Here is a 17,823-nt window from a genome sequence, read left to right on the forward strand (position 1 = left end):
AACATCGCAGAGCGGGTAGAAAGATTGTTGGGAGGGGCTGGGAACGACCTTGTGGTCTTGGTGTATGTTGGCACCAACTACAAAGTTAGTGGAAGGTGGGATGTCCTTAAGAAAGATTATAGGGACTTAGGCAATAAACCTAAGGCAAGGACATTTAAGGTAATATTCTCCGAAATATTACCCATGCCACGTGCTAGCCCAGGGAGACAGAGGGAGATAAGGGAGGTAAATGTGTGGCTTAGAGACTGGTGTAAGAAAGAGTGGTTTGTGTTCCTGGAACACTGGGCGAACTTCTAAGTCAGGCGCCATCTTTTTTGTCATGATGGACTGCACCTGAATGAGGAGGGGGCAGCAGTGCTGGGGGGGGGGATGGAAGAGCCATTCCAGCACTACAAGGATTACAACAAAATATGCAAAAAAGAAATAAGAGCGGCTAAAGTAGAAACTGAAAAGCTAGTGGCAAAGGAAAGTAAATCAAACCCAACATTTTTTTTTTTTTAAATATAATCAACAGCAAAATATTAAAGAAGGAGAGTGTCACAACTGAGGGCTGGTGCTGACCAGGGGGAATCCTCAGTTGTAGGGGCTGAGGTATATGTGTACCTGGGAGGCAGTACAGGGTTCTTGAACATGCAGGGAACCTTTAGAACAAATGCCCGAAGGCGTGACCAAGACAACGAAGGAAAGTTCAAAGGTTTTATTAAACACAGTTCAGAGGAATACTGATGATAGAAAACCGATGGAGACTTGGGATCGATGGCGGAACACCGATGGAGACTTGGGATCGATGGCGGAACAACACCGATGGAGACTTGGGATCGATGGCGGAACACCGATGGAGACTTGGGATCGATGGCGGAACAACACCGATGGAGACTTGGGATCGATGGCGGAACACCGATGGAGACTTGGGATCGATGGCGGAACACCGATGGAGACTTGGGATCGATGGCGGAACACCGATGGAGACTTGGGATCGATGGCGGAACACCGATGGTGACTTGGGATCGATGGCAAAACACCGATGGTTACTGGGGATCGATGGCGGAACACCGATGGTTACTGGCAGGGCAGAGCACCGCTGGAAGCTAGAAGCTGGAAGCCGGTCTCAGGTAACTGCCAGTCACAGGGAGCAATGTAGACACTGCAGAGTCAGGCTGTACTGCAGAGAAAGTCCATGGAAGAACTGCACACTGGAATCACTGTAGACAATTGAAGCACTGAACATCTTTCCAGCCCAGGAACAAGATATTTATACCAGCTGGGGAACAGGGATTGGCTGGCTGATTAAGCAGAGACCAGAGTGCAGCTGCTGGGTAATTAGGTAGAAACCAGAGTGCAGCTGATAGGCTGAAAAGCAACATGTGATGAAAGCAAACATGGCTGCGCCCATGTTTGCTTCTGGAGGGAAAGATTGTTTGTAACTTGCATGTGAGCTTTAACCATGAAGCTGCCAGAATCACAGTGAAGAGTTTTGAGACAATGAGATGCAGCGTGCTGCATGCAGACAGTGCAGATGGAATCCAGGCTTGGAACACTGGGACAGTCTCAGGAGGCATTTGGAAGGTAAATACTGATAAGGAATTACCTGGATCGTGACAGCACCCCCTCCTTTAGGAGTGGCCCCAGGACACTTCTTATAAATTCTTTACCTGAACAAACGGAAGAATCTAGATTGAATCCTGATGAACTTGAACTGGCTGGAACCAGAGGAGACTGTACTGGACCTATGGACGAGACCAGACAAACTTGAACCGGCTGAGACCGGCGGAGACTTTGGGCCGACGGATAGGACAGGATTGAGTTTGGAGACCGTTGAATCAGCTGGAACTGAAGGAGTCTTTGGACCTACGGATGGAACCGGATTGGGTCCAGAAAAGCTTGAACCGGCTGGGATCGGAGGAGTCTTTGGATTGACATTCGAATCAGCTGGAACTGAAGGAGTCTGAATCCGGTTAGAACCGGAATGAGTGGTATCTGAGTGTTCAGTTAGACCATCCTGGACATGGTCCATGCTGGATGCCAACAGGGTGGTGCTCTCTGAAGACGGCAAACAGGAGTTCATAACTGCATCTGTAGCACAAAAATTTCCATCTGGGAACTTGGCTCTGGATACTTCCCTTGGGGCTGAAACTTTGGTGACCCCTCCTGGGGTTGACGAATCAGACACCTCTTTCAGGGTTGTTTTCTCCAGCACCCCTCCTGGGGTTGACAGATCAGAAACTCCTTTTTGAGAAGACTCATATGCCCCTACTAGAGCTTGAACATTGGATACCCCTCCTGGGGTTGTAGACACAGACGCCCCTTCTTGGGCTGTAGACACAGACGCCCCTTCTTGGGCTGTAGACACAGACGCCCCATCTTGGGCTGTAGACACAGACGCCCCATCTTGGACTGAGTAAAGAGCGTCATCATTCCAGGAAAGTTCGGACGCTAGGATCTGGTACTGTACCAGATATTTACCGACTGTTCGTGTCCCCTGACGTAGCCTGAGGATATCAGAGGAGGCAGAGGTCACACGACCTGGTTCGTCAAAGATGCACCTGAAGGTTGCCACGAAGTCTGCATATGAAGAGAGCAGGGCATCAGACTTCTCCCATAGAGGTGATACCCAATCGAGGGCGGAGCCACTGAGGAGGGAGATGATGTAAGCAACCTTGGTGCGGTCAGTTGGGAAACTGCCAGGTTGTAACTCGAAATATATCTCACACTGCTTTAGGAAACCCCGACAGGCTTTTGGGGAACCATCAAACTTGGCAGGTGTCGGTAAATGGAGACAAGGAGCAGAAACAGGAATGGTGGGTGGGGATACCACCAAAGGTACTGCAGTCGGCACACTGGACGCCCCTGAACCACGGAGGGTTACTTGTATTCCATCCAGCCGAGAGGAGAGGTCCTGGAGACAGCGGATCACATGGCCCTGTGCAGTCTCCTGACGTTCAAGGCAGGCTGCAAGTTCTTGCATCGGCCTGGTCGCTTGGACCTGGTCTCCGGCCGGATCCATTAGGTCAGTGCTTACTGTCACAACTGAGGGCTGGTGCTGACCAGGGGGAATCCTCAGTTGTAGGGGCTGAGGTATATGTGTACCTGGGAGGCAGTACAGGGTTCTTGAACATGCAGGGAGCCTTTAGAACAAATGCCCGAAGGCGTGACCAAGACAACGAAGGAAAGTTCAAAGGTTTTATTAAATACAGTTCAGAGGAATACTGATGATAGAAAACCGATGGAGACTTGGGATCGATGGCGGAACACCGATGGAGACTTGGGATCGATGGCGGAACACCAATGGAGACTTGGGATCGATGGCGGAACACCAATGGAGACTTGGGATCGATGGCGGAACACCGATGGAGACTTGGGATCGATGGCGGAACACCGATGGAGACTTGGGATCGATGGCGGAACACCGATGGAGACTTGGGATCGATGGCGGAACACCGATGGTGACTTGGGATCGATGGCAAAACACCGATGGTGACTTGGGATCGATGGCGGAACACCGATGGAGACTTGGGATCGATGACGGAACACCGATGGTTACTGGGGATCGATGGCGGAACACCGATGGTTACTGGCAGGGCAGAGCACCGCTGGAAGCTAGAAGCTGGAAGCCGGTCTCAGGTAACTGCCAGTCACAGGGAGCAATGTAGACACTGCAGAGTCAGGCTGTACTGCAGAGAAAGTCCATGGAAGAACTGCACACTGGAATCACTGTAGACAATTGAAGCACTGAACATCTTTCCAGCCCAGGAACAAGATATTTATACCAGCTGGGGAACAGGGATTGGCTGGCTGATTAAGCAGAGACCAGAGTGCAGCTGCTGGGTAATTAGGTAGAAACCAGAGTGCAGCTGATAGGCTGAAAAGCAACATGTGATGAAAGCAAACATGGCTGCGCCCATGTTTGCTTCTGGAGGGAAAGATTGTTTGTAACTTGCATGTGAGCTTTAACCATGAAGCTGCCAGAATCACAGTGAAGAGTTTTGAGACAATGAGATGCAGCGTGCTGCATGCAGACAGTGCAGATGGAATCCAGGCTTGGAACACTGGGACAGTCTCAGGAGGCATTTGGAAGGTAAATACTGATAAGGAATTACCTGGATCGTGACAGCGAGTATAGGCCCTTTAAAGGACAAACTGGGAGTCTTAATCAAAAACGATAACGACATAGCGGATAAATTAAACAAGTTTTTCTCATCAGTATTTACAATAGAGGACCAGATGCAGGAATTAACACCCAACCTTAATAATGATAATGTCCAACTGCTAAGTGCTTATTTAAGTGAGGAAGAAGTCTGCGACTGATTAAAGAAAACTAAGATTAATAAGTCACCTGGTCCCAACGGTATTCACCCACGGGTTCTCATGGAGCTACGCTCCGAACTTGCAAACCTCTATTTTTGATCTTCAAGGATTCACTTACATCAGGCATGGTTCCCAAAGACTGGCGTATAGTGGAATTAGTGCCGATTTTCAAAAAGGAAGTAAAGCAGAACAGGCAATTATAGACCAGTTAGTCTTACATCTATAGTGGGGAAAGTACTGGAAAGCATTCTAGGGGATAGTATACAGAAGTTCCTTGAAGCCAAAAAGGTTATTAATGGGAACCAACATGGATTTGTGAAGGATAGATCATGTAAAACAAACTTACTAGGCTTTTATGAAACAGTGCTAACCTTGATCAGGGTAAGGAGGTGGATGTAATCTTTTTAGACTTTGCTAAAGCTTTCGACACAGTACCGCACATGAGACTTATCTAAAAGTTACAAGAACTGGGGCTAAGGAGCACAGTATGCACGTGGGTTAGTAATTGGTTAGATAATAGGGAGCAGCGCATTGTGGTAAATGAAACTTTTTCAAATTGAACAAAAGACTAAGTGGTGTACCACAAGGGTCTGTACTTGGATCACTATTGTTCAACATTTTCATTAACGATCTAGTAGTAGGTCTTGAGAGCATGGTGTAAATTTTTGTAGACGATACCAAACTATATAAGGTTATAAATTCGGAGGGAGATGCGGAGTCTCCAGTTAAACTGGAATCATGGGCAGCAAAATGGAGAATGAGTTCAATACAGACAAGTGCAAGGTAATGTCACTTGGTAGCAAGAACAAAAATAACATCTACATACTTAATGGGGTGATTTTAGAGGACTCCATACTGGAAAAAGAATTAGGAGTACACATAGATAACAAACTTAGCAGCAGTACCCAATGTAGGATTGCAGCAAAAAAAGCTAACAAGGTATTAGCATGTATAAAGAGGGGAACTGATGCAAGCGCTGAGAGTGTTATACTCCCACTATATAAATCACTAGTGAGGCCACATCTAGAATACTGCGCACAATACTACAAAAAAGGATATCCTGAAACTAGAAAAGGTTCAGAGGCGGGCGACCAAACTAATTAAGGGGATGGAGATGCTGGAATACCAGGAAAGATTTGCATGGTTCGACATATTTACACTGGAAAAGAGAAGACTAAGAGGGGACATAATCAACATTTATAAATATTTAAGGGGACAATACACAGAGCATGAGGGGGATCTGTTTTTGGTAAGATCAACACAGACAACACGTGACACCCGCTTAGGTTAGAGATTCTGCACACAGAGGCGAAAAGGCTTTTCTCCGGCAGGGTCCACAGGTTATCCACAGGATAACATTGGGATATGATGAAGCGACAGCGGATTTGCACCAATCGGTCAAACATTTTCGGCCTCCCAGCATGTAACAGGCCCGTCCATATATTCTCGCCTCCTGGCTCAGGCAAATCATTTTTTTGTTTGGTGCGGCAGGAGCCGGACCATGGTCAGAGGGCTGCTGAATTTTAGCAGTCCTAAGCTTTCTTATTTTATTTTTATAGTCTATTTTTTTCTTGAGTGATCTTTCTAAAAAGCGTCTTATACGTACCTTAGAAAGAGTCGCTCAAACAACTCTCCGTCGGGTCGCGACAACGCTTACCCACGAGTACAGTGCTGTTGCGGCGGGCGTCTGTGTCGGATATACTAGCAGGTCCAGCAGACATTACCAGGCTGTGGCGGGAGCAAGGTAAGGCATCGGTTCCGCTTAGAAGGGGAATACGGACACAGCCGCACTGTTTTGGGAGGAGACTACCAAACAGTCACTGACGTGGCTGCCACCTCAGGTGCACCAGCGCTAGGCCTTAGAATTCAGAGGCTCCAAGAATAGTATGAGGCTGCAATCCCTAGGGTTGATGTCAGCAGTGGGGAGTCAGACGCCCTTCTGGTCGCCCCTCTCCCCAGTTCATGACCAGTTTCCTCCGAGTCTCCCGCCATGAACTGTTTCCCGCTTCCATCTCAGACGCTGTACACTAAGGGGACCCAGTCGCAGCATAGGCAGCTGTGTGACGGGTGCATCTGTGTTCACTATAGGTTCATGGAGCGGCAGTGTACACTAGTAGCGTCTGGATCCACTCAGCGTTCGCAAACGTACCGATTGGTCCTGGAAGCGAGGTGAGTCTCCCTGTATCCCACTCTACTGCGTACGGGTAATACAGCACTACGTCTCTACCTTTTTGAGTACGAATAGTTGGATAAGTGCCTATTGCATATAAGTCTGTATACTATTACTGTTGTTTCTTTCGCTGTGCGTCTGAATACGGTAGATCTGTTTAAACATGATTCAGGAATATGTTCTCCTGCATACTTGAAATGTAGTGTAGTTGATTATGTGCTCATATTGCTTATTATACTAATGTATAACATGTGACTGACTGCTAGTGTGATTGCTGACTTTACTATATATTCTGTCAGTTTTTTTCTATTCCGATCCTCAATGCTGGTACATGGGTAGGGTCGGATTGTAGGTCACTTTAAAAAGCTTAACGTGATTACAGTCACAAATTGTGTAGTACACAGTGGAAATGTTGATTATTTATCATGTCTTACAGCGGCAAGGGTGAGGAACATACACTCACAGCAACACCAACATTCATATCATGTTTGTCTTGCAAAGCTGTGTTAACCTTTCAGGATCTGGTTCAGGATGGTTTGTGTGCAAATTGTTTTAGCTTTCAACAGCGTCTCTTGAAAAATACAAGGCAGATTCAGGTGCAGGTTGATCCACCTTGGGCTATGTTTGCACAGACATTATCCAGTATAGCTGAACTGATAACTCCTCCAACTCCTGTACCAGGGATAGATTACATGATTAATCCTTACATGCAGCTTCCCACCTGTGGTTTATCATTTCCAGCAGCAGCCTCTCAAAAGAAACAGGCTGATAAGCCAGTGGTAAGTAAATCTTCATCCTCACAGGCTACACATGTATCAGATGAGGATTCATCGGAGGATGAAAGCTCAATAAAATCTACTTCAGCATACGAAGAGGAGGAGGAAGGTCTCAGCTCAGTGGATATAGCAGAGTAAATTAGAACAATGAAAGCCATTCTATGCTTAGAGGATTCAGCAGAGCCTGTGTTAAAAACCAAGGCACCTGTGTTTAAATGTCCCAAAACAGTTAAGACTGAGTTTCCAGGGTCAGATCAGCTGACAGAAATCATGGAAGAGGCTTGTGCTATGCCCAATAAGAAGTTTAGAATTCCTAAGACATGGAATTCCAATTATCCTCTTCCAGCTGGGGATTGTTTAAAAAGGGAGGTGGCTCATAAAGTAGATACGCATGTGATTCAATTAGTGCGAAAATCTACATTAGCTTTGCCTTCAACATCATTAAATTATGTCATGGATAGGAGAGTGGATGTTTTTTTTTAAAACATTTTTTCCCTGTCTGGGGCAGTCATAAGGCCAGCCATGGCTTCAGCTTGGATGGCAAAGGCAGTGGCTGCCTGGCCTGAGACATTGGAAGGGGATTCTTAATCGCTTCTAGAGAGCAAAAATCCCATATAGCACATATAAAACAGGCTGCAATGTTTTTGGAAGAAGCAGCATTGGATATGGGTACTATTGCCTCCAGGGCATCAGCTTCAACAATAGCTGCTCGCAGAGCAGTTTGGCTATGTACGTGGAAAGCTGATTCAGAATCTAAGAAGGGTTTGGAATCTTTGCCTTTTTCTGGAGATATTCTTTTTGGTAAAGAATTGACAGATATTTTGGAGTCAGAAGCAGACTCCAAGAAGGTAAAGTTTCCTTCCACATACAATTTCAAACCTAAAGTTCCGGCTTTTCGGTCTCAAGGAAAAGCTAAAGGAAAAAGTTATGGCAGGCAGTCCTAATACAACAAGTCTGTTAATACTAAAAAGTATTGAGCTAAGAGGACCGGTTGGTAAAACAGATAATAAGCCATCAGCCTGATGGTGCAGGCCTCCACCTGGGGGATCCCAGGGTGGGAGGTCAACTTCTTCAGTTTGCACAGATCTGCCAGCAGTCTACAACAGATACCTGGGTGCAAAAAGGAGTATCTCTAGGTTATGCTTTTGCCTTCAAGAAGCACCCTCCTCAAAGGTTTTTTTTGTATCAGCCGATCTCGGGTAGAGACGAAGGCCAGGGCTTTGCAAGAGGCAGTTCAGAAATAGTTTTAGTCAGGAGTAGTCATTCCAGTTCCTCCTGCGCAACGAGGATAGCGTTTTTACTCCAACCTGTTTCTAGTTCAGAAACCAAATGTGTCAGTTCGGCCCAATCTCAATCTCAAACTGCTGAACAAATACATTTGGGTACCTCTGTTTCATATGGAGACATTACGTTCCATCATTTTGGCCGTGGAGCCAGGGGATTATATGGTATCCCTGGATATACAGGATGCTTACCTACATGTTCCTATACCACTGTCCCATCAGTGCTATCTCAGGTTCGCTATCCTCCAACAGCATTTTCAGCTCCAGGGCCTACCTTTTGGGTTAGCCACAGCCCCCAGAGTATTTACCAAGATTATGGTGGTTATGGCAGCTTATCTCCACCAGCAGGGAATAAGAATTTTTCCATACCTCTACGATCTTTTAATCCTGGCACAGACACAGGATTTGCTCTTATATCATCTGTAACAGACAATAACGTGTCTGCAGAACCACAGGTGGCTCATAAATTGCGCAAAATCATCTCTGGTTCCGTCACAATGGATGACTCACTTGGGAGCTGTACTGGATTCAAGTCTTCAGAGAGTAATTTTACCTCTGAACAAGATATCCAAGGTCCAGTCAAGGATTCAGGACTTGTTACAGTCAAAAGGTATCCATTCACGCAGCAATGCGCGTGATGGGTTGGATGGTGTCAACATTCGACATGGTGGAGTATGCACAATTCCACTCGAGCCCTCTGCAGCGTCTGATTCTTGCCAAATGGAATGGGTTGCATCAGACGATAAAAACACGGATTATGTTTCTTACGATTGAAGTAAGAAGGTGATTAGCCTGGTGGCTACAGACATCCCATCTGGAAAAGGGGAGACCCTTTTGGATATCAGATTGGGAAATTTTGACGACAAACGCCAGTCTCCAGGGCTGGGGAGCAGTGTTTTCAGGGGAAATGGACCAAGGAAGAAAGTTGCCTGCCAATAAACATATTGGAACTTCGGGCCATTTACATGGCACTGATTCAGGCAAAGGACATTCTTTGGGGAAAACCAGTCCAGATCCGCTCGGGCAATGCGACGGCAGTGGCATACCTCAACTATCAAGGAGGAACTCGCAGCCGAAAAGCGATGAAGGAGATAAGTCACATACTAAAGTGGGTAGAACTTCATCATCCAGCCTTGTCCGCAGTGTTCATTCCGGGAGTCCTAAACTGGGAAGCGGGTTTTTTCAGTCGACATGCCATTCAGGCAAGTGAATGGGCTCTACACCCGGAGGTCTTCCAGACTCTAGTAGACAAGTGGGGGTTGCCAGAGATAGATCTCATGGCGTCCCATCAGAACAACAAAGTTCTCGCATACGGGTCAAGAATAAAGGATCCCAGAGCGATCTTTGTGGATGTCCTGTCGGTGAGATGGGACTTTCATCTGGCTTATGCGTTTCCTCCAATCACCCTATTACCCAGGGTGGTGAGAAAGATACAGCAAGGAAAGGGTGCCGTGATACTAATAGCTCCGGCTTGGCCCAGAAGGCACTGGTACACAATTCTGCAGAGAATGTCGATGGATGCTCCCTCAACGTCCAGATCTACTGATGCAGGGTCCTTGTTATCACAGACATCTGAATCAACTGTCTTTGATGGCGTGGCTCTTGAAACCTCTATCCTGAAGTCAAGAGTATTCTCACAACAGGTAATTCAAACAATGCTCAAAGCAAGGAAACCTTCCTCAGCTCACATTTATCACCGAATATGGCAAAGCTATATTCATTGGTGCAGTGAACGGAAAACGGAGCCTAAGTCTTTCAGAATTTCCAGGGTCTTCGTATTCCTTCAGGCAGGAATGGATAAAGGTTTGAAGGTGGCTTCCTTGAGAGTGCAAGTGTCAGCATTGACTGTATGGTTCCAAAAGAAAATGGCCAATTTACAGGATGTGCGTACTTTTTACAGGGAATGCTGAGCATTCAGCCTCCTTTTGTTCCTCCTACAGTGCCTTGGAACTTAAATTTAGTCCTAAAGGCTCTTCAAGTTGCCCCATTTGAAACACTTAATAAAGTGGATCTTAAATGGTTGACAGCTAAAATGCTCTTTCTACTGGCCATGGCGTCAGCTAGAAGAGTGTCAGATTTAAGGGCATTGTCATGTCGTTCCCCATTTCTGATTTTTTATCCAGATAAAGCAGTTCTCAGAACTAGATCTGGGTATTTTCCCAAGGTGGTGTCTAAATTCCACCTTAACGAAGAAACTGTAGTCCCGGCTTTCCAGGTACCAGTCCTTTTTGCGGGAGATGCATTGCTGGACGTGGTCCGTGCATTAAGGCTCTACATGGATCGTACCATTGCCATCAGAAAGACAGATTCTCTCTTCATTCTCTACGGATTTCACAAGACAGGATGGCCTGCTGATAAGCAGACACTAGCACGGTGGCTTCGGATGATGATTTCAGAAGCATATTCTCAAGCTGATCTCCCTGTTCCGGCTAATGTCTCTGCTCACTCTACTCGTAAGGTAGGTCCATCATGGGCAGCACAATGTGGTGCTTCAGCAGAACAGATATGTAAGGCAGCCACATGGTCTTCCATTAACACATTCATTAGACATTATGCCATGGATACCTTTGCCTCTCATGACGCTGAATTCGGGCGAAAGATTCTCCTATCCAATCAGCAGCGTCCCCACCACTACATTGCTTTGGTAAATCCTAATGTTATCCTGTGGATAACCTGTGGACCCTGCTAGAGAAATATACGTTATGGTAAGAACTTATAATTGATAACGGTATTTCTCCTAAGTCCACAGGATCCACAGGGATCCCACCCTGACGCACCTGATTTGAGGATCCTTTTAACTCACTAACCTCTTCCTTCTTGTACGGAAGGGTATGTATGTGTGTTCTTCTCGCCTGATTAGGGCTATCTATGATGCTCCTGCCTTGAGCTTTGGAATACAACTGATCTGCCTGAGCCAGGAGGCGGGGATATATGGACGGGCCTGTTGCATGCTGGGAGGATGAAAAGCTTTGACCGATTGGTGCAAATCCGCTGTCACTTCATCATATCCCAATGTTATCCTGTGGACTTATGGTAAGAACTTACCGTTAATAACGGTATTTCTCCTAACGTATATTTTCACAGTAAGGACAATACGAGTTTGGAATTCACCGCCTGAGGGAGTAGTAATGGCAGACTCGGTCAATAGTTTAAGAATGGGCTAGATAAATTCCTAATGGATAAGGATATACAGGGTTATGGAGCATAGATCACGCACTTTAGTTATAATAAAATGAGGAAAAAAGACACAACGGCCATCTTTAGCAACAGATAAAATTAGTCCTGAAAATAATACAGCGTGGGAGAACACAACCTCAGAAACTACGTAATTTGCATTAATCACCTGGGTCCTCATTTGCCACACTAGTGTAGGTCACCTTAACTACCCAGTCAGCAGCGAGGCGGACTGCCCAAGCAGATTCAGGCCAGACTAATGCTGTTCATACACTAGAACGATTTGGACGCTACCAACATTACATCGTATGCAAACCATGCATTATTTCGGTACTAATATGATTCAATACGTGGTCCCGGGGGTCGAATGTCACATCCTCTGCTCATACATGCAGGCCATATTATCAGTCGTAATTGTATGCACATCGTGTGTCATAAAAACACCAAATAGTCAGTCCAGGACTGCCAGGGAGTTTAAGGGAAATCGTGAGAGGAGTCGTATCTGATGCTGGTCATTCTAATGTATGGCCAGCTTAAGTTTTTTGAAGACAGTCAAGAAGGCAGCAGAAGCAGGTGCTATGTCTGAAAATCCTCCAAAATGCTCCATGTTGAGCTATTTGATGTGGTAAAAAGTGGTTTCTAGAATAGCATCCCTGACATGCAGACTAGACACATTCACAATCTAACACTAACTTCCTGAAGTGGGACATCACTGCAACACTTTAGTCAAAACATAGGTTATAGTGTGTGGATATAAATATATTATGGAGACTACTATTCGCCACATCAAATAGTGGATTCATTTACACACACACACACACACACACACACACACGCTCGAACTGTCATTTTTCAAACCCAGTCTGTGACATGGCAGTTAGGAGCTGATTGGCTAGGACTTTATCTCTGTCCACTTTACCTCCATCCAAGGCTTAGTAACTAGATCGCATAAAAATAATAATAATAATAATAATAATAATAATAATAATAATAATAATAATTAAAACACAAGAAGCAAGTATTTTATGTAATTATATAAACATAATTAAATATTAAGTGCACATCTTCTATAGTGTAGTTAGAATGTAAACCTCATTTTGACGTTATTAGCCATATCTCCAGCTGATCGTGAATAGACTCCTCGTCTCTCCTCTTCAACAGGTAATCATATTTAGATCACCACTGCAGATTATCTAAACTGTTAGCATTGAAATGTTATCTTGGTAATCAGGTGATAAAGAATTATTACATTGCCATAAGCATGAGGCATCTGCTTTTCTATTACATTGCCTTTTGATGCGTTGTTATAGATAAATAGGGATTTTTGCTATCTTCTGACTATAGACTGAGTGAGGGCAGGACTTTTTGTTAAATTCTAGATGGTTGGTGTGTTAGTTTGTTTATATTAGCCAATTAGTGGCAGAACACAGGTATAGACTTTTAATGTGTCAGCTTTATCTACCAGCTTAATAACTATAGCCATAGGATACCAGTCATTGGATATATGCAAGCTGACCTTATTACATCTGCCAAGGAACTTTAGGTGCTTTACAAAAGGAATATGCTGCGCCTTTCAATATTGTTTGACCATCATTTGGTGGTGTGGACTGTTCATGCCACTGTGGCACTTAGAAACACAGGCCAGATATTTTGCTGCAGAAGTAGAATGGCACTTTATGCATGTATTTTCATATTTCTAAGTGACATTTATACGGCCCTAGCCAACAATATTTTACCGTTTATTGTCTATGTAATTGATTTGGGTTTTATTTTTTTTTATTTTTTTTATTAAACAGTTTTTTTTTTTAATACAGGAGTTGGATTGTTGTACTACAGAATTGGTTAAAGCATACTCATTTTGCTTATAGTGGTTAATTAATTGTTTTCTAAAGGCGAATTGGTTTAACCCAGAGTTGGCAGCCTTGCAATTTTCTGCAAATACGGACTGGGTGCGCTTTATCTGTTCTTCTTTTGTGTTCTTATTTTTCAAACACAGCCAGCAACATGGCAGTTAGGAGCTGATTGGCTGGCACTTTACCTCCTTTCACTTTATCTCTCTCCAAGGCTTAGTACAACAGACTCCTAAATCTATTCACTGGAGGTGCCAACAATATAATTTCCTTAATACAGAAAAATAAATACAAAAGTCAAGAATACTCTAACAATATATTTTGGAATAAGGCATATAGGAGCAACATACTATTTCAGTAGAATTGCATTTTTCTCTGCTAAATAGATAATGTACCTTGTAACTCGAAGAGGGGCGTTTGTAACCGCTCTTTCAGTCCTTTCATCGTCTCCAGCAGCTCCTGGTGAAACTCTTGGATAATGTCACCTAGCAGCCCAGCATCCCGCAGACCTTGCCAGAAAATCAGGGTGTCATCTGCACAGGAAAAGGAGCAGTGATTATGTAATTAAGATAAAACAATACTGAATGAATTGAGCTCAAAGCATATATACAGCCAATGGTCTATTCATGGACTTAGCATGCCATAGAGGCAAAATAATATTTGTTGTGAGAGTATAATAAAAACCATGAACATTTGAGCAGAATGCATACCAACATTTCCAAGTTAAACAGGATGGCCTTGGCCACGCCCACTCAGCCATGCCCCTAGTACAGTATAACATACCATACCTCATTGTGGTAAAGGACACACATCCCATCACGCTTTGGATGCTCCCTGACAAATTGGAACAATCCCACACAAGATGGGATTTTTGGGTTGAACGGAGAGGCCGGTAAAATAAGATTTTACTCACCGATAAATCTATTTCTCGTAGTCCGTAGTGGATGCTGGGGACTCCGTAAGGACCATGGGGAATAGACGGGCTCCGCAGGAGACTGGGCACTCTAAGAAAGATTTAGTACTACTGGTGTGCACTGGCTCCTCCCTCTATGCCCCTCCTCCAGACCTCAGTTAAGGAAACTGTGCCCGGAAGAGCTGACATTACAAGGAAAGGATTTTGGAATCCAGGGTAAGACTCATACCAGCCACACCAATCACACCGTATAACTTGTGATAACATACCCAGTCAACAGTATAAACAACAACAGAGCATCAGACAAACCTGATGCAACCATAACATAACCCTTATTTAAGCAATAACTATATACAAGTATTGCAGAAGAAGTCCGCACTTGGGACGGGCGCCCAGCATCCACTACGGACTACGAGAAATAGATTTACCGGTGAGTAAAATCTTATTTTCTCTAACGTCCTAGTGGATGCTGGGGACTCCGTAAGGACCATGGGGATTATACCAAAGCTCCCAAACGGGCGGGAGAGTGCGGATGACTCTGCAGCACCGAATGAGCAAACACAAGGTCCTCCTCAGCCAGGGTATCAAACTTGTAGAACTTTGCAAAAGTGTTTGAACCCGACCAAGTAGCTGCTCGGCAAAGCTGCAATGCCGAGACCCCTCGGGCAGCCGCCCAAGAAGGGCCCACCTTCCTTGTGGAATGGGCTTTTACTGATTTTGGAGGCGGCAAGCCAGCCGCAGAATGAGCCTGCTGAATCGTGTTACAGATCCAGCGAGCAATAGTTTGCTTTGAAGCAGGAGCACCCAGCTTGTTGGATGCATACAGGATAAACAGCGAGTCAGTTTTCCTGACTCCAGCCGTTCTGGCTACATAAATCTTCAAAGCCCTGACTACATCTAGTAACTTGGAATCCTCCAAGTCACGAGTAGCCGCAGGCACCACAATAGGTTGGTTCAAATGAAAAGATGACACCACCTTTGGCAGAAATTGCGGACGAGTCCGTAATTCTGCCCTGTCCATATGGAAAACCAGATAGGGGCTTTTACATGACAAAGCCGCCAATTCTGACACACGCCTAGCCGAAGCTAAGGCCAATAGCATGACCACTTTCCACGTGAGATATTTTAACTCCACGGTCTTAAGCGGCTCAAACCAGTGAGATTTCAGGAAACTCAACACCACGTTAAGATCCCAAGGTGCCACTGGTGGCACAAAAGGGGGCTGAATATGCAGCACTCCCTTTACAAACGTCTTAACTTCAGGTAGAGAAGCTAGTTTTTTATGAAAGAAAATGGATAGGGCCGAAATCTGGACCTTAATGGACCCCAATTCTAGGCCCAAAGTCACTCCCGACTGTAGGAAGTGAAGGAAACGGCCCAGCTGGAATTCCTCTGTAGAGGCATTCCTGGCCTCACACCCAGCAACATATTTTCGCCGTATACGGTGATAATGTTTAGCCGTCACGTCCTTCCTAGCCTTTATCAGCGTAGGAATAACCTCATCCAGAATCCCTTTTTTTCTACTAGGATCCGGCGTTCAACCGCCATGCCGTCAAACACAGCTGCGGTAAGTCTTGGAACATACAAGGTCCCTGGCTGCAACAGATCCTGCCCTAGAGGCAGAGGCCATGGGTCCTCTGTGAGCATTTCTTGCAGCTCTGGATACCAAGTCCTTCTTGGCCAATCCGGAACAATGAGTATTGTTCTCACTCCTCTTTTCTTTATGATTCTCAGCACCTTGGGTAAGAGAGGAAGAGGAGGAAACACATAAACAGACTGGAACATCCACGGTGTCACCAGTGCGTCTACAGCTATCGCCTGAGAATCTATTGACCTGGCGCAATACCTCTGTAGCTTTTTGTTGAGGCGGGATGCCATCATGTCCACCTGTGGCAGTTCCCACCGACCTACAATCTGCGCGAAGACTTCTTGATGAAGTCCCCCCTCTCCTGGGTGGAGGTCGTGCCTGCTGAGGAAGTCTGCTTCCCAGTTGTCCACTCCCGGAATGAACACTGCTGACAGTGCTCGTACGTGATTCTCCGCCCATCGAAGAATTCTGGTGGCTTCTGCCATCGCCACCCTGCTCCTTGTGCCGCCTTGGCGGTTTACATGAGCCACTGCGGTGATGTTGTCTGATTGGATCAGCACCGATTGGTTGCGAAGCAGGGTCTCCGCTTGACTTAGGGCGTTGTATATGGCCCTTAGTTCCAGGATATTGATGTGAAGGCAAGTCTCCTGACTTGACCACAGTCCTTGGAAACTTCTTCCCTGAGTGACTGCCCCCCACCCTCGGAGGCTTGCATCCGTGGTCACCAGGACCCAGTCCTGAATGCCGAACCTGCGGCCCTCGAGAAGGTGAGTACTCTGCAGCCACCACCGGAGAGACACCCTGGCCCCGGGGGATAGGGTGATTAACCGATGCATCTAAAGATGTGATCCGGACCACTTTGTCCAGTAAGTCCCATTAGAAGGTCCTCTCATGGAACCTGCCGAAAGGAATGGCCTCGTATGATGCCACCATCCTTCCCAGGACTCGAGTGCAGTGATGCACTGACACCTGTTTTGGTTTTAATAGAATCCTGACCAGTGTCACGAGCTCCTGAGCTCTCTCTATCGGGAGATAAACCCTTTTCTGGTCTGTGTCAAGGATCATGCTTAGGAGAGGCAGATGAGCTGTAGGAACCAACTGCGACTTTGGAATATATAGAATCCAGCCGTGTTGCCGTTACACTTCCAGAGAAAGTGATACGCTGTTCAGCCACTGCTCTCTTGATCTCGCTTTTATGAGGAGATCGTCCAAGTACGTGATAATAGTGACACCTTGCTTCCGCAGGAGCACCATCATTTCCGCCATTACCTTGGTGAATATTCTCGGGGCCTTGGAGAGACCAAACGGCAACGTCTGAAATTGGTAATGACAATCCCGTACCGCAATTCTGAGGTACGCCTGATGAGGTGGATAAATGGGGACATGAAGGTATGCCTCCTTTATGTCCCGAGTCACGATAAAATCTCCCCCTTTCAGGCTTGTAACGACCGCTCTTAGCGATTCCATCTTGAACTTGATCCTTTTCAGGTATATGTTCAGGGATTTTAAATTCAATATGGGACTGACCGAACCGTCTGGTTTCGGGACTACCACATGGTCGAATAATAACCTCCTCCTTGTCGAAGGAGGGGAACCTTGACCACCACCTGTTGAAGATACAATTTGTGAATTGCAGTTAACCCTGTTTCCCTCTCGTGGGGGGAAGCCGGCAGGGCCGTCAGTGAGAAAGCATTTTATCAAAGTCCAGCTTGTATCCCTGAGACACAATATCTATTGCCCAGGGATCTAACAGGGAGTGAACCC

The 17,823-nt window shown here is 45.7% G+C and overlaps 1 protein-coding gene across 7 annotated transcripts in view; it reads right to left on the reverse strand.

Annotated features, from left to right (window-relative positions):
- The window catches only part of GMEB2 (glucocorticoid modulatory element binding protein 2), a 131,576-nt gene that overhangs the window by 12,596 nt on the left and 101,157 nt on the right, over positions 1-17,823 (reverse strand). For all 7 annotated transcript variants that reach the window (XM_063959149.1, XM_063959148.1, XM_063959146.1 and 4 more), the window contains one exon: positions 13,954-14,091. In XM_063959149.1, the coding sequence (XP_063815219.1) occupies positions 13,954-14,091 (138 nt within the window). The remainder of the gene's footprint in view (positions 1-13,953; positions 14,092-17,823) is intronic.

The sequence above is a fragment of the Pseudophryne corroboree genome, chromosome 3 (genome assembly GCF_028390025.1).
Source record: "Pseudophryne corroboree isolate aPseCor3 chromosome 3, aPseCor3.hap2, whole genome shotgun sequence".
In the NCBI taxonomy this organism is placed as follows: Eukaryota; Metazoa; Chordata; class Amphibia; order Anura; family Myobatrachidae; genus Pseudophryne; species Pseudophryne corroboree.